The sequence below is a fragment of the Salmo trutta genome, chromosome 35, assembly GCF_901001165.1.
Source record: "Salmo trutta chromosome 35, fSalTru1.1, whole genome shotgun sequence".
NCBI classification, from domain to species: Eukaryota; Metazoa; Chordata; class Actinopteri; order Salmoniformes; family Salmonidae; genus Salmo; species Salmo trutta.
This window is the reverse complement of record NC_042991.1, coordinates 19,870,452-19,895,556: the sequence shown is the minus strand read 5'-3', so window position 1 is coordinate 19,895,556 and position 25,105 is coordinate 19,870,452. Positions and strand designations below refer to the sequence as shown.

The following is a 25,105-nucleotide window of genomic DNA, read 5'->3' as shown; positions in this document are numbered from 1 at the left end:
GTTTCTCTCTATAATTATATTGTTTATATTTTTTTAAGTATTGTTTGTGCATTGCCAGTCAGTGGTGCCAGTAATTTTGGAGCCCACTGTATATTTCACTGGTCACCCCCAAAGCCAATTCTTAACCACCTTTCCTTCCAATTCTCTGCTGCCAATAACTGGAAGGAACTGCAAATTTAAAAAAAAAAATCAACAACAAAAAAATCACTGAAGCTGGAGACTCATATCTCCCTCACTAGCTTTAAGCACAGTCAGAGCAGCTCACAGATGGGCTATTTACAGATGGCCTATCCAACTACCTCATCCCCATACTGTTATCCATTTTATTTATTTTTTCTCCTTTGCACCCCAGTATCTCTACTTGTACACTCATCTTCTGCACATCTATCACGCCAGTGTTTAATTGCAAAATTGTAATTATTTCGCCACTATGGCCTATTTATTGCCTTACCTCCGTTATCCTACCTCATTTGCACACACTATATATAGACTTTTTTAACTGTATGTTTGTTTTTTCCATGTGTAACTCTGTGTTGTTGTTTGTGTTGCACTGCTTTGCTTTATCTTGGCCAGGTCACAGTTGTAAATGAGAACTTGTTCTCAACTAGCCTACCTGGTTAAATGAAGGTGAAAAAAAAAAAAATGCCAAAGGCATGTTCACGCAGATGAGCAGGGACCCTGGGCATCTTTCTTTTGGTGTTTTTCAGAGGCAGTAGAAAGGCCTCTTTAGTGTCCTAAGTTTTCATAACTGTGACTTTAATTGCCTACCATCTGTAAGCTGTTAAGACACTAACGACCGTTCCACAGGTGCATGTTGTTTATGGTTCATTGAACAAGCATGGGAAAACAGTGTTTAAACCCTTTACAATGAAGATCTGTGAAGTTATTTGGATTTTTACGAATTATCTTTGACTGAAAAAGGGAGAAAAATAATTGTTGCTGAGATTACATTTACATTTTAGTCATTTAGCAGACAGTAGTGAATACATACATTTCATTTTCATTTCATGCATTTTTTATTTTAATTTTTTTTGTACTGGCCCCCCGTGGGAATCGAACCCACAACCCTGGCGTTGCACACACCATGCTCTACCAACTGAGCCACAGGGAAGGCTACACCATATGTCTTTGAGGGGATTTTCCCTTTAACAGGTTAGGTAGCCTCATACGAAACAAACTGCTCCACATTTTCAGTGGTAGGGAATAAATCAACACGAAAATAGAAAAACGTGCATTACATCAGATAGGAAAGCAACAGTATGGATCAGATTGTTGAGATGGCATTTAAAAATCGCACAACTGGAAGCCAACACTGACAGTCAGAGAAAACAAAACAGAGGGAATAGGGAAGAAGAAGAGAGGGGAAGAGAGAGAGTATACCCCAAGTTCAGTGGACAGCATGAGAGCCTTGCCTTTGGCAGTCAGGTCTTTGTAGATGGACTCAATCTCAGACTGGTACTGCTGAGTGCGCTCCTCTGTGGTCTGGGTCTCCACTGAGAACAGCATGTTCCCCACTCTTAAGGTAACACAAATACACATCGTCTGAACAAACACCTTGGTCTCTATGGACATCAACTGTACATACATCAACATTCATCATGGGACAGATAAGAAGGCACACTTTGGTGAAAGCTGTAGGGTTAGAGGTAGAATAACAAGCTGAATCATATTTCAAGCTTTGTATTTTTATTTTTTTAGAAAGTCTGAACTGAATGACAAAGAATTCAATAGGTTGAAATAGGGGATTGGCTGTTTCATTACTGAACAAAAATATAAAACGCAACACGAAAAGTGTCGGTCCCATGTTTCATGAGCTGAAAAAATCCAACAAAAAGCTTATTTCTCTCAAATTTTGTGCACAAATGTCACATCCCTGTTAGTGAGCATTTATCCTTTGCTAAAATAATACATCCACATAACAGGTGTGGCAAATCAAGAAGTGGATTAAACGGCATGATTATTACACAGGTGCACCTTGCATTGGGGACAAAAGGCCACTTTAAAATGTGAAGTTGTCACACAACGCCACAGATGTCTCAAGTTGAGGGAGTGTGCAAATGCCATGCTGACTGCATGAATGTCTACCAGAGCTGTTGCCAGGTAATTTAATGTTGATTTCTCTACCATAAGCCGCCTCCAATGTCATTTTAGAGAATTCGGCAGTATGTCCAACCGGCCTCACAACCGCATAGCACGTGTAACCACGCCAGCCCAGGACCTCCACATCCGGCTTCTTCACCTTCGAGATCGTCTGAGGCCAGCCACCCAGACAGCTGATGAAACTGTGGGTTTGCTGATGTCAACGTTGTGAACAGAGTGCCCCATGGGGGCGGTGGGGTTATGGTATGGGCAGGCATAAGCTACGGACAATGAGCACAATTGCATTTTAGCGATGGCAATTTGAATGCACAGAAATACCGTGACGAGATCCTGAGGCCCATTGTCATGCCATTCATCAGCGCCATCACCTCATGTTTCAGCATGGTAATGCACAGCCCCATGTCACAAGGATCTGTACACAATTCCTGGAAGCTGAAAATATCCCAGTTCTTCCATGGTCCGCATACTTACCAGATATGTCATGCATTGAGCATGTATGGGATGCTCTGGATCGACGTGTACGATAGCGTGTTCCGGTTCACGACAATATCCAGCAACTTCACATAGCCATTGAAGAGTAGTGGGAAAACATTCCACAGGCCACAATCAACAGCCTGATCAACTTCATGCAAAGGAAATGTCGCTCTGCATGAGGCAAATGGTGGTCACACCAGATACTGACTGGTTTTCTGATCTATGCCCCTACCTTTTCTTTAAGGTATCTGTGACCAACAGATGTATATCTGTATTCCTAATCATGTGAAATCCATAGACTAGGGCCTAATGAATTTACTTCAATTGACTGATTTCCTTATTTGAACTAAGTCAAAATCTTTTAAATTGTTGCATGTGTTTATACAGTATTTTTGTTCAGTGTATTTCATGTCTCAGATGCAACCATTCATTTTAACTTCACACTTGAGGATATCCATACAGTATGTCACACTGCAGTTCTTGCTTCTGAGTAAATCCACTTTTTGACAACATCCCTTTTGATTTAAACAAAAACTTCCCATACATATTTGCCCATGGAAGAAGTGGTCAGAAAATCACTTTTTAGACCTGAATGCCAAAACATTCAGGAGATACAAGGTGCTCAAAATTGACCAATTTTGCATTCCCCACCATACCATGAGACATCCATGTCTTCATCACTGGAAAGGATAAACGGTTGAGTTTGATATACAGCGTCTTTGGAAAGTATTCAAACCCCTTGACTTTTTCTACATTTTGTTAAGTCACACACTTATTCTAAAACATTTTAAATGTTTGTTTTTTTCTCAGCAATCTACACACAATACCTCATAATAACAACAGGTTTAGACATTTTTGCTAATTTATTAAAAATAAAAAACTGAAATACCTTATTTACATAATTATTCAGACCCTTTGCTATGAGACCCTGAAATTGAGCTCAGGTGCATACCTGTTTCCATTGATCATCCTTGAGATGGTTCTACAAATTGATTGGAGTCCACTTGTGGTACATTCAACTGATTGGACATGATTTGGAAAGGCACACACCTGTCTATATAAGGTCCCACAGTTGACAGTGCATGTCAGATCAAAAACTAAGCCATGAAGTCGAAGGAATTGCCCACACCTAGACTCTTCATAGAGCTGCCGGCCCAGCCAAACTGAGCAAATTGGTGGAGAAGGGCCTTGGTCAGGGAGGTGACCAAGAACCCAATGGTCACTCTGACAGAGCTCTATAGTTCCTCTGTGTTGATGGGAGAACCTTCCAGAAGGTCTACCATCTCTGCAGAACTCCACCAAATCAGGCCTTTATGGTAGTGGCCAGACAAAGCCACTCCTCAGTAAAAAGGCACATGACAGCCCACTTGGAATTTACCAAGAGGCACCTAAAGACTCACAGACCATGAGAAACAAGATTCTCTGGTCTGATGAAACCAAGCTTGAACCTTTTGGCCTGAAAGCAAAGCGTCACGTCTGGAGTAAACCTGGCACCATCCCTACGGTAAAGCACGGTGATGGCAGCATCATGCTGTGGGCATGCTTTTCAGCGGCAGGGACTGGGAGACTAGTCAGGACTGAGGCAAAGATGAACGGAGCAAAGTAAAGAGAGATCCTTGATGAAAACATGCTCCAGAGCGCAAAAGGATCTGCATAGAAAAATGGGAGAATCTCCCCAAATATAGGTGTGCAAAGCTTTATACCCAAGACTCGATGCTTTAATCACTGCCATAGGTGCTTGAACATAGTACTGAGTAAAGGGTCAGAATACTTATGTAAATGTGATATATTGTTTTTTTGATACATTTGCAAAAAAAATTAAAAACAATTTTTACTATGTCATTATGGGGCATTGGGTGTAGAGGGGAAAAAAACAATGTAATACATTTTTGAAAAAGGCTGTAACGTAACAAAATGTGGAAAAAGTCAAGGGGTCTGAATACTTTCCAAAGGCACTAATTTAAAAGCTTACAAACAGTGTTGTCAATCTAATGTATATTATATACACACACATATACATACATTTTAAAACCTTTAATGTAAATTATCTAAAAATGGGTAAACTCCGATTTGTTTCATAGTAGAATATGTTGTAGCTTAGACCCCATTTCATCTGTTTTATTTTGGGGTTTATTTTTTATTTTGGCGACCCATCATTCAGGGCAGGTCAGGTAGAGCCCAACCTGTTTTGAGCCCTACCTGTTTAGCATGTTATTTTGGCATTAGTTTGTCACACATATCCGTTTGCAAACAATGTATAAACAAATATATTGAGTGAATAATGTCACATACAAACATGGTCTCTTTCTTGCTTTCTTGAGTAAGGCAGCAAAGGTGTTGGTAATCTTCTCTAGTTGCGCTGTGATTGGCTCAGTGTTCTGTCACTCAGAATCTACAAGGAGAGCTAGGCAGTTCAAGCCCCCTTGGGTGCTGCCATTGATTTACATTAGAAGAGCCCATCCAAGAAGGCTCAAGGTCATTGGTCACAGATAAATGACATCAAATAACGTTACATCTACCATAGCTTTGATTAGACTGATGATGTCAACATCATACTTTAAAAATCTTAGCTAGCAAACTAGACAAGCAATCATCATCAGGAATCACGTCGACAAACTACTGGCAAATCCTTTTCAATCCTTGTCATATGAAGAGAAATTATAGATCAAATATATTGATGATCCTCGGCCATTGGACATAAACATTCCACAACAAGTCGGAAATCGCAAATTCAACAATGAGTGGTTTGGAAGGCATCAGTGGCTAACTGCAAGCGGTGCAATCACTATTTTGCTTCCCCTGCCTGCTATTCGGTGGAGAGGGTGTGGTCCAAGTAAGTGGAAAAAGTCAAGGGGCCTGAATACTTCCCGAAAGCACTGTATACTATAGGTAAGAAAGTAATACTAAGTGTATGTTGCATAGTAAGTTGTTAGTAGCCCATGTGCCTCACCCTAATAATTTGGTCCCTTTCCCCCTAAGAACTTAGCCTACTGTTCTGACTTGGTGGTGCACATGTACCTATAGCCTGTTTCTTTTTGTCGTCATCATCGAATATCGTAAGAGCTTTCATTGTCTGCTTATATGCCACCTTTATTTATCCTACGGTTCTGACTTGGTGAGCAGGGAGAATACTGTAAGAACGCTCCATGTTCTAAATTCTGTCGCTGTACATTTCAAAAGTGCTGAACAAATATTTATATTGACTACCTCCATCTTAGCTTGCTCATTAATGTTTTAATCAAAATTACAGCTTGCCTGTTATCCACTCAGTGTTCCCTTGTGCATCTCAATTGTTATAGGCCTATTGCTTATATATGTCTATCTTTTAGGCAATGTTGGATTGATATAATTGTTTTGCATACTTTGTGTATTATAATTAGCTCATGTGCTTTTCTTGACGAGGAGGAGATACTTATTAATGTTATTGGGTCTGTAACCATGTTTGCCAGTGACAGTCTCTTCCCATTCAAATATTTGTTTTCAACAAAAAGTTTAGTAATAGACCCATGTAATTCCAGTTGATATTGTGAGGGTTGTTTTGTTTGCGCATTGCACTGTCTGTGCGTCTGTATAATGTCTATAAAAGTGGAACTTCATGATTGTATTTTCCTTCCTTTTTAGACCACATAGGCCTAATAAAATACTTCAAATGGTTGGCTAACCGAGTCTCTCTCGCTCTCTGTGTGGTGACTTAATAAAGAAGAGTAATCCGAACTAACATCTGAATTTCAGTGTCCATTTGAAAGTGCTGAACGAATAGGCCTACCTCGTCGCAGCTCGTTTGCTTGCACTTGTTTATACTTAGATCTGTTAATGATAAGAATAAACATTATGAATTTACTTTACATAAATGTAATAATGTTTGTGTATGGTTCAAAAAGTCAAAACTCATTTTGGCGTTCATTATTATTGAAGGACAATGCAGTTCTTATCAAATTACACAAAACCTCAAGGAGTCAGTAGTAACCACATTTGTTTAACCTCTACTGACTTAATATGCGATATTGGACTAGACTGGCATGTAAACAACAGCCAACTTTCCGGGACATAGACATGTCTTATATCGCCAGAAAGCTTACATGATTGTTCATCTAATTGCAGTGTCCAATTTACAGTAGCTATTACAGTGGGAAAAAATACCATGCTATTGTTTGAGGGTAGTGCACAACAACAAAACACCTTATCAAGGCAACTGGTTTGATACATTCACCTCTGACAGTAAATAATGCACTTACATTCAGTAATCTTGCTCAAATTTGTCATCCTGGGGTCCCCCGGATAAGATGTAGCCTAGTTTTGTTTGATGAAATCCATTTTTATATCCTAACACGATCCATGTTCTATACAGCGTTTCGCATGAATTCCGACTCTTTCAACAAACCAATTTATGAAATCTAAACCAGCTAAACCTTGTCTAACCCAGTCAAGTTCAGTTTCTGTGCAATCCTCAGACACTCTAGAAGTCAACCAAACCTTGTTTCATCATTCTACATTTCGTATTGGCTACACAACACGTCAATTAGCCCATCAAGGTCAGCCATCATTACGCACCAATGAGACGGATGGTGTTTACTTAATTGACAGTGTCTTGGTCCGATGACCACCTATCGTTTTGAAACGAAGCTAGCTAGATAGCCAATGAGCTGGGCTTTCCATGAGTATGTGATCGCCCTTTGTAGGACCAACGGCCATTACACTAGAGATGTGCGTAACACAATTTATTCTCAATTGAAAAATAAGCACGATGCAGGGAAGTTTACTTTACGCAGCGCTTCGCTTTCTTCTACAAAATGTTCTAAAAACTGAAAATGTACAACATGACTACTAAGAGTGGAAAAGCTACACCTTAGAAGCTGCTGCCCTATATACAGACATGGAATCACTGGCCACTTTAATAATGGAACACTAGTCACTTTAATAATGTTTACATACTGCTTTACTCATTTCATATGTATATACTGTATTCTATTCTACTGTATTTAGTCAATGCCACTCCGACATTGCTCGTCCTAATATTTATATTTTTCTTAATTTCATTATTTTACTTTTAGATTTGTGTATTGCTGTGAACTATTAGATACTACTGCACTGTTGGAGCTAGGAACACAAGCATTTCGCTACACCCACAATAACATCTCCAATAAAATTTGATTCGATTTTTATGGTGGGGTATGCAAAATGGGTCAACTTTAAGCACCTTTATCTCTTGAATGTTTTGGCATTCAGACCCAAAAAAGTTACTTTCTGAGCACTTCTACAAATGGGCAAATATGTATGGAAGGTTTCGTTCAAATCAAAACAGGTGCTGTCAAAAAGTAATTGAATTCAAATGATTTTACCCCTTTGGCAGTTTCTCAGTATTTTTGTTCTGCACCACCAAACAAACTGGTTGTCTGGTACTTTCCCTTCAAGGGGCACTTGGAAAAGTTACATTTTATTTCCCTGTTCAATATGATGTTATGCAAGGAAAGGATGAGGTGTTCTAGTACATACATAAATTGAATGCAACTTCAACAAACAGATCTAGAACATTTACTAGAAGTTCCCTAACAGAAACGCCTGAGCTCTGAATTCAAATGAACAAAAATATACAATGCATTGAAGTATTTAACTGCTTTCAACTGAGCTGAGTTGACATAATAAACTGTGATGTTTTTCCACATTAAATGATGTTCAGTGATGAGAAAATGTGTCTCAAATTTCTGTATGATTGAAAAAGCTTAGGCAAACCACTGATGGAAACTATAATGTCAAGAGAGGAGTTTGTTATTCATTTATTAGAACCAAATAAACTAACCTGTCTCCTGTTATGGTGATTGTGAAACCATCATATTCTTTCCCAGGATCTTTTAGACTGGGCACCTTGGAGTTCACTGTGAAGCCATCCCTTGTTTTACTGTTAAACTGCTTCAGGATAAAAATGAAAAGAGAGTTGTGAAACTCATGCCAAGTTGATATCTCAATTTGGATGTTTTTGCAATAGACCTTTTAGCACATTATATCATATCTAGCACACACCACTTAGTAGTTCCTAGGACCTATATGTCCATGAATATATCAGGCCTCAGAGCTATGCCCCCTGGGTCCAGAATCTGAAAACACTATATCATACTATTTCGAGGAGTCAATATTTTCTTATCTGGGTGTTGTTCCTTATTACCTTCATTATGGGGAGAAGGTCTTCCACCTTGTCCACATTTTCCAGTGCTTGTCTGACTTCCAGTAGGCCTCTTGGGTTGTATGCCCTGAGGACAATGCATAAGTAAGCCAAGATATTTCTCCAATAGAAAGCGATCTGTATTTTCTTTAAAAGACCCACCCGTGGTAAACCAATATTCGATCTTTGATGAAGTTGAGTATTTTCTCAAAATACGCCAAGTATCTTATGTTGATGATCTGTCCTCTGTGAGGCAAAAAACAGGAAAACCACATTATCAAAAAAGATATCTAAAAATACAACTTCACTCTACAGTTTGTCATGTGTTAGTCACTGTGTAAATCTATCTTTGAGATGATATTATGTCATTTTCCTTTAGGTTACCTGATGAGGTTGATATGATTATTGAACCCTCGGCTGAGACTTCTGGCAGGCATCTGGTCCAGCCAAAGAACAGGCTGGTCTGGATCAGCGATCCTTCACAGGGACAAAACAACAAAATGACTTGACAAGAAACATGTATCAAACCTCACAGACTGACAATAAAGAAACTGCAGACAGGGTGTTGATCGATACTGCAGATGTGCATTGTTGTAATAACGTTGTTGTATAGTAACTTTCTCAAACAGTCTCACACCCAAACCTCACCTCCTCCATTTGACAGCTATATCGAACATGTCTCTCCACTGCATCTGCCTGGTTTTGCCATTGACTCGCACCTTTGAGTTGCTCCAGGTGCGCTGCATAGCCTGCATGACCTCTAGGGTCGCCAGACCCATAGCTTTTGAAGTGAAACACAGAACATGTTAAATTTCAGAACTTTGAAATATACTGTTATGGAGCTACCGGATTTAAGACATAGGATGGGATCAGAGAACACGTATTCCAGAAATGCATATGGTTTTTTAACAAGTTCAGGGCTGATACTAGTACATTAAAGTTATAGAGTCACTTAATCTGATTTCAGCCGAGAAGGTACACAAGAGGACAACAGATTTTAGGCTGAACTCTAATGTGTCTAGGTGACTCACCCACCTCTGTGTATTCTGCGATTTGGAAGAAATCCTGGTGTATTGTATTGCATAAGGGCACCAAGGTGATCAGCTGTGCAAATGAGCTTCTGAACTTCAGTATTGTAGCTTTCAAAGTTCTGAGGTAGAACATCCCTACAATGACAAGGCATGAAACAAGATCAGTTACAAATGGGTTGAATAGCACAAACACTCAGTAGGTCCATGTCAACTACAGTAAATGAGCCTACTCCGTAACCTATCAGTTAGCCTATACTGCAATGCTGGCAGAAGATATTGAACTGCGTTCAGTCAGTAGCAGGTCCTATCCCTTAGAACTCACTTAATATGAGGCTGCAGTCCTGGCTGCTCCTCATAGTCTTCTATAAGAAAAGGGAGGTTTTTTGCCCAGTGGTTTTTGAAGTTTCCTGGAAGATCCTGATCAACATTGTATTCTGCCACAGGTATGTCGAGATGTGAGTGCAAGTAGCGAGAGTATTCTGTGGGGGGGTGACATGAGCGATTCAAACCATCAATCTCCAGAGACAAGAAACGATGAAAGATAAAACATTCAGCTTCAGGTTGAAATGTTAGTTGAGAGGTTACGAATGCTGCACTCACCTCTGAGGTATTTCACTTTGAGATACTCTGAGCTTGCTTTCTGGCCCAGCAGAGGGTCGTTCAACATGACTTTAGTCTGAGCCTTGATGCCTTCATAGAACTGCCCCATAGCCACGTGGCTCAGACCCTTCATGTACTGACATACCTCATTGTAGGGCTCCAGCTGTAGACATCTCTGCAAAAAACAATTCAACATGAAGGTGTTGCACATCCAGTCCAATGACGCACATAGGTGTAATAACTAAAAAAGGGAGGGAACCTCAAATTCACACATACATAATTGACTCAAAGTGGATATTACTGCAGATCGCTGATGACTGCGTGAACGGCCTGCGGGTGACTGCTCTAGACTGATTAATCATAATCAAACCACATTCTCCACAGGTAGTGTGGGAAGCACGTGACACGGTCCTGTAAGTTGATGTGTTTTATTTAACTAGGCAAGTCAGTTAAGAACAAATTCTTATTTAAAATGATGGTCTACCCCGCCATATGGGACCCCCATTCACGGCCGGATGTAATGCAGCCTGGATTCGAACCAGGTAATGCAGTCAAGCTTCATTACGCACATACACACAGTTGAAATCGGAAGTTTACATACGCTTAGGTTGGAGTCATGAAAACTTGTTTTTCAACCACTTCACAAATTTCTTGTTAACAAACTATACTTTTGGCAAGTGGGTTAGGACATCTACTTTGTGCATGACACAAGTAATTTTTTAATTGTTTACAGACAGATTATTTCACTTAATCACAATTCCAGTGGGTGAAAAGTTTACATACACTAAGTTGACTGTGCCTTTAAACAACTTGGGAAAATCCAGAAAATGATGTCATGGCTTTCATTTGAGTCAATTGGAGGTGTACCTGTGGATGTATTTCAAGGCCTACCTTCAAACTCAGTGCCTCTTTGCTTGACATCATGAGAAAATCAAAAGAAATCAGCCAAGACAGAAAAATAATTGTAGACCACCACAAATCTGGTTCATCCTTGGGAGCAATTTCCAAACACCTGAAGGTACCACGTTCATCTGTACTAACAATAGTACACAAGTATAAACACCATGGGACCACGTCGCCATCAGACCGCTCAGGAAGGAGACGCGTTCTGTCTCCTAGAGATGAACGTACTTTGGTTCGAAAAGTGCAAATCATTCCCAGAACAGCAAAGAAACCTTGTGAAGATGCTGGAGAAAACAAGGTACAAAAGTATCTACATCCATTGTAAAACGCGTCCTATATTGACATAACCTGAAAGGCCGCTCAGCAAGGAAGAAGCCACAGCTCCAAAACCGCCATAAAAAAGCCAGACTACGGTTCGCAACTGCATATGGGGACAAAGATCATACTTTTTGGAGAAATGTCCTCTGGTCTGATGAAACAAAGTCAAGGTATTGGAGTGGCCATCACAAAGCCCTGACCTCAATCCTATAGACAATTTGTGGGACCTCAACCCTATAGACAATTTGTGCACACGGAAAAGCGTGTGCGAGCAAGGAGGCCTACAAACCTGACTCAGTTACACCAACTCTGTCAGGAGGAATGGGCCAAAATTCACCCAACTTATTGTGGGAAGCTTGTGGAAGGCTACCCGAAATGTTTGACCCAAGTTAAACAATTTAAAGACAATGCTACCAAGTACTAATTGAGTGTATGTAAACTTCTGATCCACTGGGAATGTGATGAAAGAAATAAAAGCTGAAATAAATCACTCTACTATTATTCTGACATTTCACATTCTTAAAATAAAGTGGTGATCTTAACTGACCTAAGACAGGGAATTTTTACTTTGATTAAAATGTCAGGAATTGTGAAAAACTGAGTTAAATATAATTTGGCTAAGGTGTACAGTGAGGGAAAAAAGTATTTGATCCCCTGCTGATTTTGTACGTTTGCCCAGTGACAAATAAATGATCAGTCTATAATTTTAATGGTAGGTTTATTTGAACAGTGAGAGACAGAATAACAACAAAAAAATCTAGAAAAACACATGTCAAAAATATTATAAATTGATTTGCATTTTAATGAGGGAAGTAAGTATTTGACCCCCTCTCAAATCAGGAAGATTTCTGGCTCCCAGGTGTCTTTTATACAGGTAACGAGCTGAGATTAGGAGCACACTCTTAAAGGGAGTGCTCCTAATCTCAGTTTGTTACCTGTATAAAAGACACCTGTCCACAGAAGCAATCAGATTCCAAACTCTCCACCATGGCCAAGACCAAAGAGCTCTCCAAGGATGTCAGGGACAAGATTGTAAACCTACACAAGGCTGGAATGGGCTACAAGACCATCGCCAAGCAGCTTGGTGAGAAGGTGACAACAGTTGGTGCGATTATTTGCAAATGGAAGAAACACAAAAGAACTGTCAATCTCCCTCGGCCTGGGGCTCCATGCAAGATCTCACCTCGTGGAGTTGCAATGATCATGAGAACGGTGAGGAATCAGCCCAGAACTACACGTGAGGATCTTGTCAATGAGCTCAAGGCAGCTGGGACCATAGTCACCAAGAAAACAATTGGTAACACACTACGCCGTGAAGGACTGAAATCCTGCAGTGCCCGCAAGGTCCCCCTGCTCAAGAAAGCACATATACATGACCGTCTGAAGTTTGCCAATGAACATCTGAATGATTCAGAGGACAACTGGGTGAAAGTGTTGTGATCAGATGAGACCAAAATGGAGCTCTTTGGCATCAACTCAACTCGCCGTGTTTGGAGGAGGAGGAATGCTGCCTATGACCCCAAGAACACCATCCCCACCGTCAAACATGGAGGTGGAAACATTATGCTTTGGGGGTGTTTTTCTGCTAAGGGGACAGGACAACTTCACCGCATCAAAGGGACGATGGACGGGGCCATGTACCGTCAAATCTTGGGTGAGAACCTCCTTCCCTCAGCCAGGGCATTGAAAACGGGTCGTGGATGGGTATTCCAGCATGACAATGGCCCAAAACACACGGCCAAGGCAACAAAGGAGTGGCTCAAGAAGAGCACATTAAGGTCCTGGAGTGACCTAGCCAGTCTCCAGACCTTAATCCCATAGAAAATCTGTAGAGGGAGCTGAAGGTTCGAGTTGCCAAACGTCAGCCTCGAAACTTTAATGACTTGGAGAAGATCTGCAAAGAGGAGTGGGACAAAATCCCTCCTGAGATGTGTGCAAACCTGGTGGCCAACTACAAGAAACATCTGACCTCTGTGATGGCCAACAAGGGTTTTGCCACCAAGTACTAAGTCATGTTTTGAAGAGGGGTCAAATAATTATTTACCTCATTAAAATGCAAATCAATTTATAACATTTTTGACATGCGTTTTTCTGGATTTTTCTGTGGTTATTCTGTCTCTCACTGTTCAAATAAACATACCATTAAAATTATAGACTGATCATTTATTTGTCAGTGGGCAAACGTACAAAATCAGCAAGGGATGAAATACTTTCCCCCCTCAATCTATGTAAACTTCCGACTTCAACTGCATACACACACACACACACACACACACACATATATATATATTTTTACTATTTTCTACATTGTAGAATAATAGTGAAGACATCAAAACTATGAAACAACACATGGTCCTGGAATCATGTTGTAACCAAAAAAAAGTGTTAAACAAATAAAAATCTATTTTAGATTCTTCAAATAGCCACCCTTTGCCTTGATGACATCTTTGCACACTCTTGGCATTCTCTCAACCAGCTTCACCTGGAATGCTTTTCCAAATGTCTTGAAGTGTTCCCACATATACTGAGCACTTGTTGGTTGCTTTTCCATCACTCTGCTGTCCAACACACCCCAAACCATCTCAATTGGGTTGAGGTCGGGTGATTGTGGAGGCCAGATCCTCTGATGCAGCACTCCATCACTCTCCTTGGTAAAATAGCTCTTACACAGCCTGGTGTATTGGGTCATTGTCCTGTTGAAAAACAAATTATAGTCCCACTAAGCGCAAACCAGATCGGATGGCGTATCGCTGCATAATGCTGTGGTAGCCATGCTGATTAAGTGTGCCTTGGATTCTAAATAAATCACAGGCAGTGTCACCTGCAAAGCACCCCCACACCTTAACACCTCCTCCTCTATGCTTCACGGTGGGAACTACACATGCGGAGATCATCCGTTCACCCACACGTGTCTCACAAAGACATGGCAGCTGGAACCAAAAGTCTCAAATTTGGGTCTCATCAGACCAAAGGACAGATTTCCAAATGTCCATTGCTTGTGTTTCTTGGCCCAAGCAAGTCTCTTCTTATTGGTGTCCTTTAGCAGTTGTTTCTTTGCAGCAATTCTACCATGAAGGCCTGATTCACACAGTCTCCTCTGAACAGTTGCTGTTGAGATGTGTGCTACTTGAACTCTGTGAGGCATTTATTTGGGCTGCAATTTCTGAGGGTGGTAACTATAATGAACTTATCCTCTGCAGCAGAGGTAACTCTGGGTCTTCCATTCCTGTGGCGGTCCTCATGAGAGCCAGTTTCATAATAGCGCATGATGGTTTTTGCGACTGCATTTCAAAGTTCTTGAAATGTTCTGTATTGGCTGACCTTCATGTCTAAAAGTAATGATGGACTGTCGTTTCTCTTTACTTATTTGAGTTCTCACCATAATATGGACTTGGTCTTTTACCAAATAGAGCTATCTTCTGTATACCACCCCTACCTTGTCACAACACAACTGATTGGCTCAAATGCATTAAGAAGGAAAGAAATTCCACAAATTAATTTAAGAAGGCACAACTGTTAATTGAAATGCATTCCAGGTGACTACCTCATGAAGCTGGTTGAGAGAATGTCAAGAGTGTGCAAAGCTGTCATCAAGGCAAAGGGTGGCTACATTGAAAAATCTCAAATATATTTTAATTTGTTTAACACTTTTTTGGTTACTACATGATTCCATGTGTGTTATTTCATAGTTTTGATGTTTGCACTATTATTCTACAAATGTAGAAAATAGTAAAAATAAAGAAAAACCTGTGAATGAGTTGGGGTTCAAAATTTTTTGGACCGGTCGTGTATACATTTTTGTCATTTAGCAGATACTCTTATCCAGAGCAACTTACAGGAGCAATTAGAGTTAATAATAATATTCATTTGGTGGTTGCCTATATTGGACCTGCATATTATACGCAGGTGTGAAATGGAAATGTGTTTTTTGCATATCCCAACTCCCCAAGACACCCTCGGAGAGTGGGGTCACAGCCAGGGTCAGCCATTATAAAAAGGGTGAATTAAGGTTAAGTACCTTGCTCAAGGGCATATCGGCAGATTTTTCTCCTAGTCGGCTCGGGATTCAAACCAGCGACCTTTCGGTAACTGGCCCAACACTCCTATCCGCTAGGCTACCTGCCATCCTGGTAGTAGCCGTCAAAGTAATGCCACATCAATGCATGAGGCCTACGGAGTCACCACAGAGGGGCTGCCGATGGGACAGTAGGCAAATAGGCCATCGTGGAGACAGATAGGGGATATGGAAGGTGATGACAGTCAGAGTGTGGCCTACATAGCACACGTCTGTGCTCAGGGGCACGGCACTGCTGCTCGTTAGCCTGCGTTGCCATCAACCGCCTGAAGCCACAGTTAAAACAAACCATCAGGAGAATCACTTCCAGTGTTCATTTCGTCAACAAAGATATTCGGCAAACACCTATCTTTCAGTGGCAATTGACGAGATGATAACAGACTAGAATAGACCCAGAAAACTATAACTAAACAAAAATTATTTTTCGTTTCAGTTGACGAACACTCTGTGACTAAAACCTTACTCGTAAGTGGACTGGACAAGAGTTTTTGGGGAGATTGAACCATTCTCCAATCTGGCAGCAACACATCATTGATGCATATAAGGCACACGCCATGGAGACTCTCCCGGTGTATGGCACAAGCTCCCGGTAAAAAAAAGGGGCGACGTTTGGAACCACTTTACTTATCGTGTCGATTCAAATAAGACCGAATGCAACGTTTCCACGGGAGAAGAAAGCGTTTGCACCCGCAAGTCAAAGGGGAAAAACACTACCAACCTCAAGAGACATCTGAAAGAGCATCATCTCAATATATACGCTCAGGTAATAACAGATTGATAATGCTAGCTATTTAGACCACTACTTATGACAGAACTTTGATTACTATAGCTACAGTAGGGTAGCAAGCTACAACTGCAAAGTTTTTTTAGGACATAAAAATTGCTGTTAGATTAATACATCACCAGTGGTGGAAAAAGTACCCAATTTTAAAAAGAAAATTACGTAAAAGTGAAAGTCACCCAGTAAAATACTACTTCAGTAAAAGTCTAAAAGTTTTTGGTTTTAAATGTACTTAAGTATAAATCATTAAAAAATCTTTATATTAAGAAAACACGATTTTATTTTTTATTTTTTTTTATTTACGGATAGCCCCTCAGAGATAATTTACAAACAAAGCATTTGTGTTTACTGAGTCTGCCAGATCAGAGGCAGTAGGGATGTTCTCTTGATAAGTGCGTGAATTAGACAATTATCCTGTCCTGCTAAGCATTCAAAATGTAACGAGTACTTTTTGGTGTCAAGAAAATGTAGAGTAAAAAGTACATTATTTTCTTTAGGAATGTAGTGGAGTAAGAGTAAAAGTTGAGAAAAATATAAATAGTAAAGTACAGATACACCAAAAAACTACTTAAGTAGTACTTTCAAGTATTTTTACGTAAGTGCTTTACACCACTGTACATGACAACTAGTAGTGTGTTTTGAGATTTCACTTCCTCATATGGTGAATTAGCTCCAAAATATATTAGCCTATGATATTAGTACACATAAAGATGTAGGCAAATTCATCTCTATTGAACCACACAATTCAGAATATTGTGGAGCCCTATTTTAACAGTAAAATATAACAATGTCTAATTGTCAACCCACAATTACTGGATTCGGTTGCACATCAAAATATCTTGAATCATGCATTCCTGCTTGGACATGTTAGATGAAACAACTTAGTTATTGAATAGCCTACCATCTCAGTAGTCTATTACACTGTCTAAAGCACTGTGAATGACTTTATAAGGTGATTCATAATTTGTTCCATTGTGTGATGCCAAAGGAAAAAATTGGTGCGACCAAGTCAACTGAAAGAGTTAAGGGCACCAGCGCCACCAGAGGAAAATGCTAATCTGGAGCCCTGTCAAGAGATGAAGCTGTGTGTTACACGGCCATTACCTTGAAGTTGCCGATGGCCTCCTGGAGGCTGCCGTGGTGGTATAGCATCATGCCTCTCAGCTGTAGAGACTGGATGTGGTTCTGGTTGAGCATCAGGGCTTTCTGGAAGCTCTCCATGGCTGCCTCAAAGTCCCCCAGCTCCCTACACACACACACAAAAGGGATCATTTACTGCACTGGCCCATGAGTACTAAGGCCCTGAGTTTTTCCTGACTAGTAAGAACTCAGGGCCTTAACTTTGAGGCACATTGGTTGAAACCAAAACAGGTCATAGAGCATCCCCACTGTACCTGTAGGCCTGTCCGAGACTTTTGTACGCATCTATGAAGTCAGATTTTAATTTCAGGGCCTCCTTGAATGTTTCAATGGCTTCCTGGGTCGGAGACAAAATTGTTTCATAAACGTGCAGGGATATAACCAAAAACTGGTTATACTGGCAGTACTCAAAGTTTAGCAACTATGGTTTTCTACAAAAATGTCTATACCTTGAGCATTCCTCTGTGGAAGAAGGTTAGACCTCTGTATAGCATGGCAATGGGCTGATTTTTCTTCAGATCCAAAGACTGTTGAAAATCCTCCATAGCTGCCACATAATCCTATTTAGAGAAAACAAAAGCCTATAAAACCCACTGTGTGAATTGAACTCTATATCAACACTCATCAGAAACTTTAATACATTGCCAGTCTGACCTCGGAAATGAAGAGCAGAGTTCCTCTGTGTCTGTAGAGGCGGGCGGAGGGCTGGAGCTGGATGGCTTTGGAGAGATCACTCAGAGCCTCACTGATCCTTCCAAGAGGAGAAAGAATCTGCAAGCACATTATACAAGGAAAACTTGAAAGTCAGAGGCTAATATACTTTCCCTTCATTTTACTTGTGTGGGGGAGACCAATGATCTAGTAACTAGGCTACGTCAAGGCATACTGTTAATACAACAGTGGTTGTATCCTGTGCAAGATTTTTTTTAACGCCCGCTTGAGCGAATACCACTGCCCTCACTCATTTGTAACCATTTTGCATGTGGTGACATAGAAACCTGCTCCATTCAAAGACACATACAATTCAAGCATGATAGTGAACCCAAATGAAAGCCAATACCCTAACACAAGCTTTAACACAAACAGAGGGTTAACCCATAACAGGCTTAGCATTATCCTCACCTCTGCCCGCTGTTCGTACACCTCCGGACGGTTGGGCTCCAGAGTGATGACTCGGCTTAACTCGAACAGCGCCAAGTCTGCATTCTTGATGTCCTTCCATAGAAGAAAAGAGACAGTGTCACCTCCATTGGACACACTAAGACAAAAAAGCACCACTCTCAGCCTTTATCAATTACATCCACTGACACGCACACATACTAATTGCTGAGTAGGGTCCCCAGTGGGGGCACTCTCATAATCAAAAGGCTGCGCAGATTCCATTTTTATTTATGATGTGTCACAGTGCAAACATTGGCTAACTGAATAGAACTTCTGGTATCAATATTCTATGAACTCCAGTATCATGCTAATGTGATCACTTACCTGCAGACTCTTTTTCCCGTATGCTATCCCTCTCCCGTAGATGGCGCTGACCACCTCTGGATCCCCCTACACCAGAGCACAACAAACACTGATAAGAAATGTGTCCTTTTTTGCAAATGCAAACCACACAACATATTCAAAGCAAGGAGAAAGAGAAAAGGTAATGTCATGTAAATGAAGTCTGTGTCTGTCTCTCTACTGTTCATACATTTGACTAAACAAAAGAATATGCATTATCCAAACTGTCAAGTAAGCCAGACCAAGACATATATACAGATGTGTGTTGTAACTCATGCATCTATGAATGTTAACCAACCTGTAGTAACAAGGAGAAGTGTTTGATGGCTTCATCATAGAGTCCATTGCCAATAAGAACATATCCTATAGCTGCAATGAAAAGAAAATGAGAGTCAAGCAAAACGGCATTGATAGCAGAAATGTATAGCATACACTCCACATACCAAATTCTTACAAGCTTAACTTACCAAGCTCCTCATTTGTGTTGTGGTTGTCCACTGCAAATGGGAATCTTTTCTGCTCTATGAACAACTTGGCTTGGCTCTGATTGAAAGAAGATCATTGTAGTTAGCTACACATTCAGTCTCCACTGTGAAAACAAAAGGGTCATATTCCACTACAATGAGTCAGTCAAACAAAAATGCCAAGGCAAAAGCATTGAGATCTTAGTGAATTCTGTGCATTTCACCAGGATTTTCTCTGTGTTGAGAGAGAAGACAGACTCGCATGGCGGGTTACTTCCTTCCTCACAGTCTGGGCTGTCCAACTGTAGAATGGAGGACTCTGTGGGGAAATATACAGCATCAGACACAACACAGCAACCCGACTGCTGCCAACTTGGTCATTATGGGGATAGATAAGATCAAACATTTGCAGGCTTCTTACTTGATCTGCAATGAAGGGACTGGTCACATCAAATACTAATATTTTATTGTTGATTGATTCATAAAAGCCTTAACTACAATCTTTGTGACTGTTCAGTGGGAAAGTCATTCATATTTCATTCATTATCCTAGATCTTTTGATTCAGTCACAGTTTACAATGTAATTAGATTTTATTTGAATACATTGATTGCACATTCCAATACAGAACCTGTGCAAGCAAGACAAGCGCGAGCTTTGAGTTGCGCTCTGGGTTACGTTCACGCGCAGGAAAGACGCGCAGCATGTACTAGCTGACATTGTGTATAAAAATGTATTTAGGTGAGGACATCCTAACACTGTATTATTAGGGGAACTGAGGACCTTGTCGAAGTATTAGTACTATTAATCTTGAAATATCAGTTGAGGAGCCTCTGATTCTACCCTGACCTTTACCATCAAACCCTAACCTCTACGAGAGAGCGGGTAATATCTATCGCTTGCTAGCTAGTACAGTAGCCAACCTCCTGTCAACGGGTGCTGAAAAAGAGAGCTTTTGCTAGCTAGCTACATTTACCCAGCGAGTTACGAGGACGTGGCAAAACTTACCGCAATCACTTGCGTATTCCTCCCACTCTGACGGGGAGCTGCAACCATGTTTATGCAGTTCGCTATTAAAGAAAGTAAGTGTAGAGAAGTATTCAGTGGAAAATATAACACGGAATAAATACAGAAATGAGAGGACTACCACAACAACACCCCGGCCAGCAGGTGCCATGTTGTGTTTCATGTGAGATAAGGAGCGCGGGAGCATTGGTAATGTAGTTCCCAGGTACCTACGCCCCCTTTTGACCCAAACCGCTAGCCAAACTGCAAACGACTACATTTCCCGACCAATCATGCATAAATCCAGGAAGTCAGATTCCGCAAGCTGGTTGCTTCGTCGTTGCCAAGTTGCCAACATAAAACAGAATGGCAAATGGGTTCTTTAGATGTTTTGAATGCAATAAGGACGCTCACGAGCTTCGCAAAGATTACAGTAATGGAATCTTGAAGATAACAATATGTGTGAGTTAACTAGCTGGCCCATATTCATTTCCTGGTTTAGATATTACCTAACTGATGATGCTAGGCTAGCTAGAAATGAAGGGAGCTGTCACTGCCAGCGGTGTAGTTAGCTGGGGTTTTATGTTTCTATTCAAGTTATTATGTGACATTTCTGGTTCGAGGTTGGGTCTCTAACCTTATAACAGATAAAACAGTAAGCTGTCTATCTAGTTTAGCCATAGAAGCTAGAGAAATGCTTGTGGTGTGGAGTACCTGTTTTATCCCTTTCATACACAGACCAAAATCCCACTAATTTACCATGCCTGCATTTTTATAACAGCCATTTCGTATATCTGAAAGGGGTAGGGGGTAAAAAACGTGGAAAAATAAAAGCCACCAAAAGACCTCGACATGATTCCTGGATAGACCATGTAACCAAAATACAGGTGTCGGGTCAGTGTGAATGGTTTTCTGCTTTTTTGCAGGTAAATTCATTAACACTTCCATTGTTTAACACTGTAATATTCATATGTGAATACATACTGAATTATAATTGGATGCATTTTACCGCCGTATCCTACTGTGCAGTGATTGGTTAAGACCACCCAGACTGTTAGGGCATCATCAGTTGATCGTGGTTGGAGATAGGCGAACATGCAGTTGTAGCTAGTTAATAAAGAGTTATGTTAAGAAACATCCTGTAGTTCTGCGTTTTATTATTTGTACAAAGCGTACAAAACAAGACATGGTGTCAGAGTAAATGGTCTTAAAAGATGGATTTTTCTGGAGTTCCTTCACCTCGAATGGACTGGGAGTCTACAAACTTACCCGATGCATGGCGTAAGTACAAACAGCATGTGGAGCTAATGTTCACGGGTCCTCTGAAGGAAAGAGGAGAAGAGGAAAAATGTAGCTACCTGCTCCTCTGGATCGGTGAAAAAGGGAGAGATATTTACAACACATGGACACTTACCGAGGCTGAATCAAAGGAGACTGAGATAGGGGTCTCTCTTGTCTGCTTTTGCTTTGTCCATGAGTGATTTAGCAATCTGCACAGATTTTTCACAAACGGTTCAAAAGACTCGCTAGCTCCCTGTACTTTCTCATGGAATTTGTACCTAGCGAAAATTGTATTAGTCTTCGGCACAACATATGCTTCAAAACGATCGTAGTATGTTTTCAGTACCTTTGAGAGCCAATGTTACCTCACTGTATCCCAGACCGACCCTGGCAGGTCGTGGCAACCGATCTGTTCACCTGGAACAACGAGGACTACATCGTAACAGTGGACTACTACAGCAGATACTTCGAACTCGACAAGCTTCACAGCACCACATCTGCAGCTGTGATACACAAGCTAAAAGCAGCCTTTGCCAGGCATGGCATTGTAGAGACTTTAATATCTGATAATGGGCCCTGTTACAAATCAAATGAGTTTGAATCCTTCACAAAAGCATGGGAGTTCACACATGTCACCACAAGCCCACATTACCCTCAAAGTAATGGCCTTGCTGAAAAATCTGTGCAGATTGCTAAATCACTCATGGACAAAGCAAAAGCAGACAAGAGAGACCCCTATCTCAGTCTCCTTGAATACCGCAACACTCCAGTTGACAACTTCAAATCACCAGCCCAGCTGTTGATGAGCCGCAGACTTCGCTCAACCCTTCCCAGCACCAACCAGCAGCTGCAACCTGAGGTCGTCAGCTACAATGAAATGCATGGAAAACGTGCACAGAGACAACAACAACAAAAGCGATACTACGACAGGTCAGCTAGACCACTGCCACCACTGATCGACGGAGAGTCAGTTAGAATCCAGGAGCATGGCCTCTGGAAACCAGCAGTCGTCATCCAGCCAGCTGACACTGAACGTTCATATCACGTCCGCACAGCAGAAGGAGCAGTGTACCGCCGCAATCGTCGTCACTTACTGAACACAAAAGAACAACACACTGATGAGATGAACTGTTCCCCTGAAAGAGAACGTGATGGACTAAACACACACACAGCACAACATACACCATACTTACCTGCAACACCACAAGAGCTGTTGACTGACACAGAAGCATGCTCAACATCATATCGCACAAGGTCAGGAAGAGAGGTCAAGCCCAGAGCTGTCCTCGACCTGTGAAATGTCAAAGGGTGTAGGCGGATCGCTGCCCTAAAAGAGTTCCAGACTGTAAACTTGTTATTGAAAGTTCACTTGAAATGCTTTGGTATTGTATTTGTTTGAAATGTTAAGATGTCATTTCTACAGTGAAAGCTGAGTTGCTGAGAATCCCTTGTTCTAAAAGTAACAGTATGTTGGATCATTGTTTCAGAGTCTATGTTGATTCAGTTGGTGTGTTATGCAATATAAATGGTTACTTACCTTGAGTTCAAACTACAGAGCATGTATTCAAAAGAAAAGCTTAGAATATGTAAACATTTGTAATTTGTTTTAAAAGAAGGGGGATGTAATATTCATATGTGAATACATACTGAATTATAATTGGATGCATTTTACCGCCGTATCCTACTGTGCAGTGATTGGTTAAGACCACCCAGACGGTTAGGGCATCGTCAGTTGATCGTGGTTGGAGATAGGCGAACATGCAGTTGTAGCTAGTTAATGAAGTGTTATGTTAAGAAACATCCTGTAGTTCTGCGTTTTATTATTTGTACAAAGCGTACAAAACAAGACAAACACCTCTCAAATTTGAACTGCAAATGGATTAACAACACCCCTCCCAATTTGCCAGGTACCCACTGATATGTAAAAGGATTATACCTGCAATTCAGTGGTAAATAAGGGACAGTTAGAACAGGGGTCATATAAACATGGCCTTATATTTTTTTACAGGTAACATACCACATCTTCTGTCTGAAATGGGTAAATGTCTCTACTTCTTTCAGGAATCCTTCCAAAGGCCTGTGGACAAGTACATTGAATATGATCAGTCATTATTCTGATTGGTGCCATTTTATGCTAAACTCAAGCCTTCACACACATTCTGTTCAACATTACATTGAACGTAAGTACAGTAAGACACTCATAACAATTCACCAGAGTCAGATAACAGTGCATGCTTTTGAAAATTGACGAGACTTGATGCGCGTTGCATTTTCATTTTATCTGCAGAGAGACACAAGACATGATGGCATGTCTTATTGATGGTTTCCTCTACAGATTCACTAGAAGCTGTGTGTGGTTTGCCTGCTGTGTGAGTCCTACCTGAGGTGGTCACAAATTCAGGGCTCTGAACAGAACAATGACCCTGCAGACATCATTAGATACACCAACGAATGGGAATGTTTGGAATGGCAGCTCTTGGTTTATTGCTCATGGAAAAAGCACATTATTACTATAACAACTCATGCACTCATCAACAAACATGCATATGACAATGTTAATATCAATGTTATAACAATGTTTCCAAGTGTGGTTGAAGTGACAAATTCTGCTTTCTTTTCACAATGATTCCATACAAATGACAGTCTTCTGCTGGTTGGTACTGATTTCATGTTCATTTGTCCACAGACTTGGGTGCGTTCTCTGTCGGAGTGCTGTCCGTCCTTTAGCTGGTTTAGATGCTGCTTGGCTATGACTTTGAACTGAGCTTAATGCTGAAAGCCATCCTGCTGTCCAGCTATGGCAACATTCTGCTCATCCCAATAGTCATATGGGAGCATGACTATTCCCCGCTCTGTTTCAGCTTCATCATGCTGTTTGTGCTCACGTACCTCTGATGCCCTGAGAGTTGGACATTAGCCAACTCCTCCCTCAGTGTACCAATGCTCCCATTAGAGTCACTTGCATTTAGCGCCATCTCTGTTCCTGTCAATTCAGCGAATGAATTGGAGTGAAAATGGATTGAAAAGTTCTCATAACTCATTATTGATACTAGTAAATAACCTACTTCACACATCGAGCCCCATATCTATCTACTTTTCACATCAGTCATGTTTTATTAAATTAGAAACCATCAGCTCACAGAGTAATGATTGGGAGCAGGAGCATTGATGTGCACCAGCAGATGGCAGCTCTTACTCCTAGCTTGAAAATCCATGTTCGAACATGAATTCTGTTATTCCCTAGAGTTACTAAATAGTTATAAATAGTCCCAAAA

At 40.8% G+C, this 25,105-nt stretch overlaps 1 protein-coding gene and 1 long non-coding RNA gene across 6 annotated transcripts in view; one reads left to right on the top strand and one right to left on the bottom strand.

Annotated features, from left to right (window-relative positions):
- The window catches only part of LOC115174814 (tetratricopeptide repeat protein 13-like), a 25,517-nt gene extending 4,790 nt beyond the window's left edge, over window positions 1-20,727 (bottom strand). Inside the window, exons 1-19 of one of the 4 annotated variants that reach the window (XM_029733732.1) lie at window positions 20,553-20,727; window positions 19,771-19,865; window positions 19,550-19,625; window positions 19,381-19,451; window positions 19,065-19,130; window positions 18,702-18,794; window positions 18,234-18,350; window positions 18,029-18,139; window positions 17,834-17,916; window positions 17,544-17,685; window positions 10,363-10,537; window positions 10,085-10,241; window positions 9,767-9,897; window positions 9,380-9,512; window positions 9,116-9,208; window positions 8,894-8,977; window positions 8,735-8,819; window positions 8,372-8,481; window positions 1,381-1,516 (exon numbers count right to left, since the gene is read on the bottom strand). In XM_029733732.1, the coding sequence (XP_029589592.1) occupies window positions 1,381-1,516; window positions 8,372-8,481; window positions 8,735-8,819; window positions 8,894-8,977; window positions 9,116-9,208; window positions 9,380-9,512; window positions 9,767-9,897; window positions 10,085-10,241; window positions 10,363-10,537; window positions 17,544-17,685; window positions 17,834-17,916; window positions 18,029-18,139; window positions 18,234-18,350; window positions 18,702-18,794; window positions 19,065-19,130; window positions 19,381-19,451; window positions 19,550-19,625; window positions 19,771-19,865; window positions 20,553-20,721 (2,127 nt within the window). In that variant the 5' untranslated portion in view covers window positions 20,722-20,727. The remainder of the gene's footprint in view (window positions 1-1,380; window positions 1,517-8,371; window positions 8,482-8,734; window positions 8,820-8,893; window positions 8,978-9,115; window positions 9,209-9,379; window positions 9,513-9,766; window positions 9,898-10,084; window positions 10,242-10,362; window positions 10,538-17,543; window positions 17,686-17,833; window positions 17,917-18,028; window positions 18,140-18,233; window positions 18,351-18,701; window positions 18,795-19,064; window positions 19,131-19,380; window positions 19,452-19,549; window positions 19,626-19,770; window positions 19,866-20,552) is intronic. The other 3 variants (XM_029733733.1, XM_029733735.1, XM_029733736.1) reach the window with 3 other exon arrangements.
- On the top strand, window positions 20,716-25,105 carry LOC115174815 (uncharacterized). 2 transcript variants are annotated; one of them, XR_003871843.1, is made up of 3 exons: window positions 20,716-21,011; window positions 23,892-24,010; window positions 24,166-25,105. It is a non-coding gene; the product is annotated as an uncharacterized LOC115174815 (long non-coding RNA). The 2 variants fall into 2 exon arrangements; XR_003871842.1 differs by having other exon boundaries at window positions 24,118-25,105.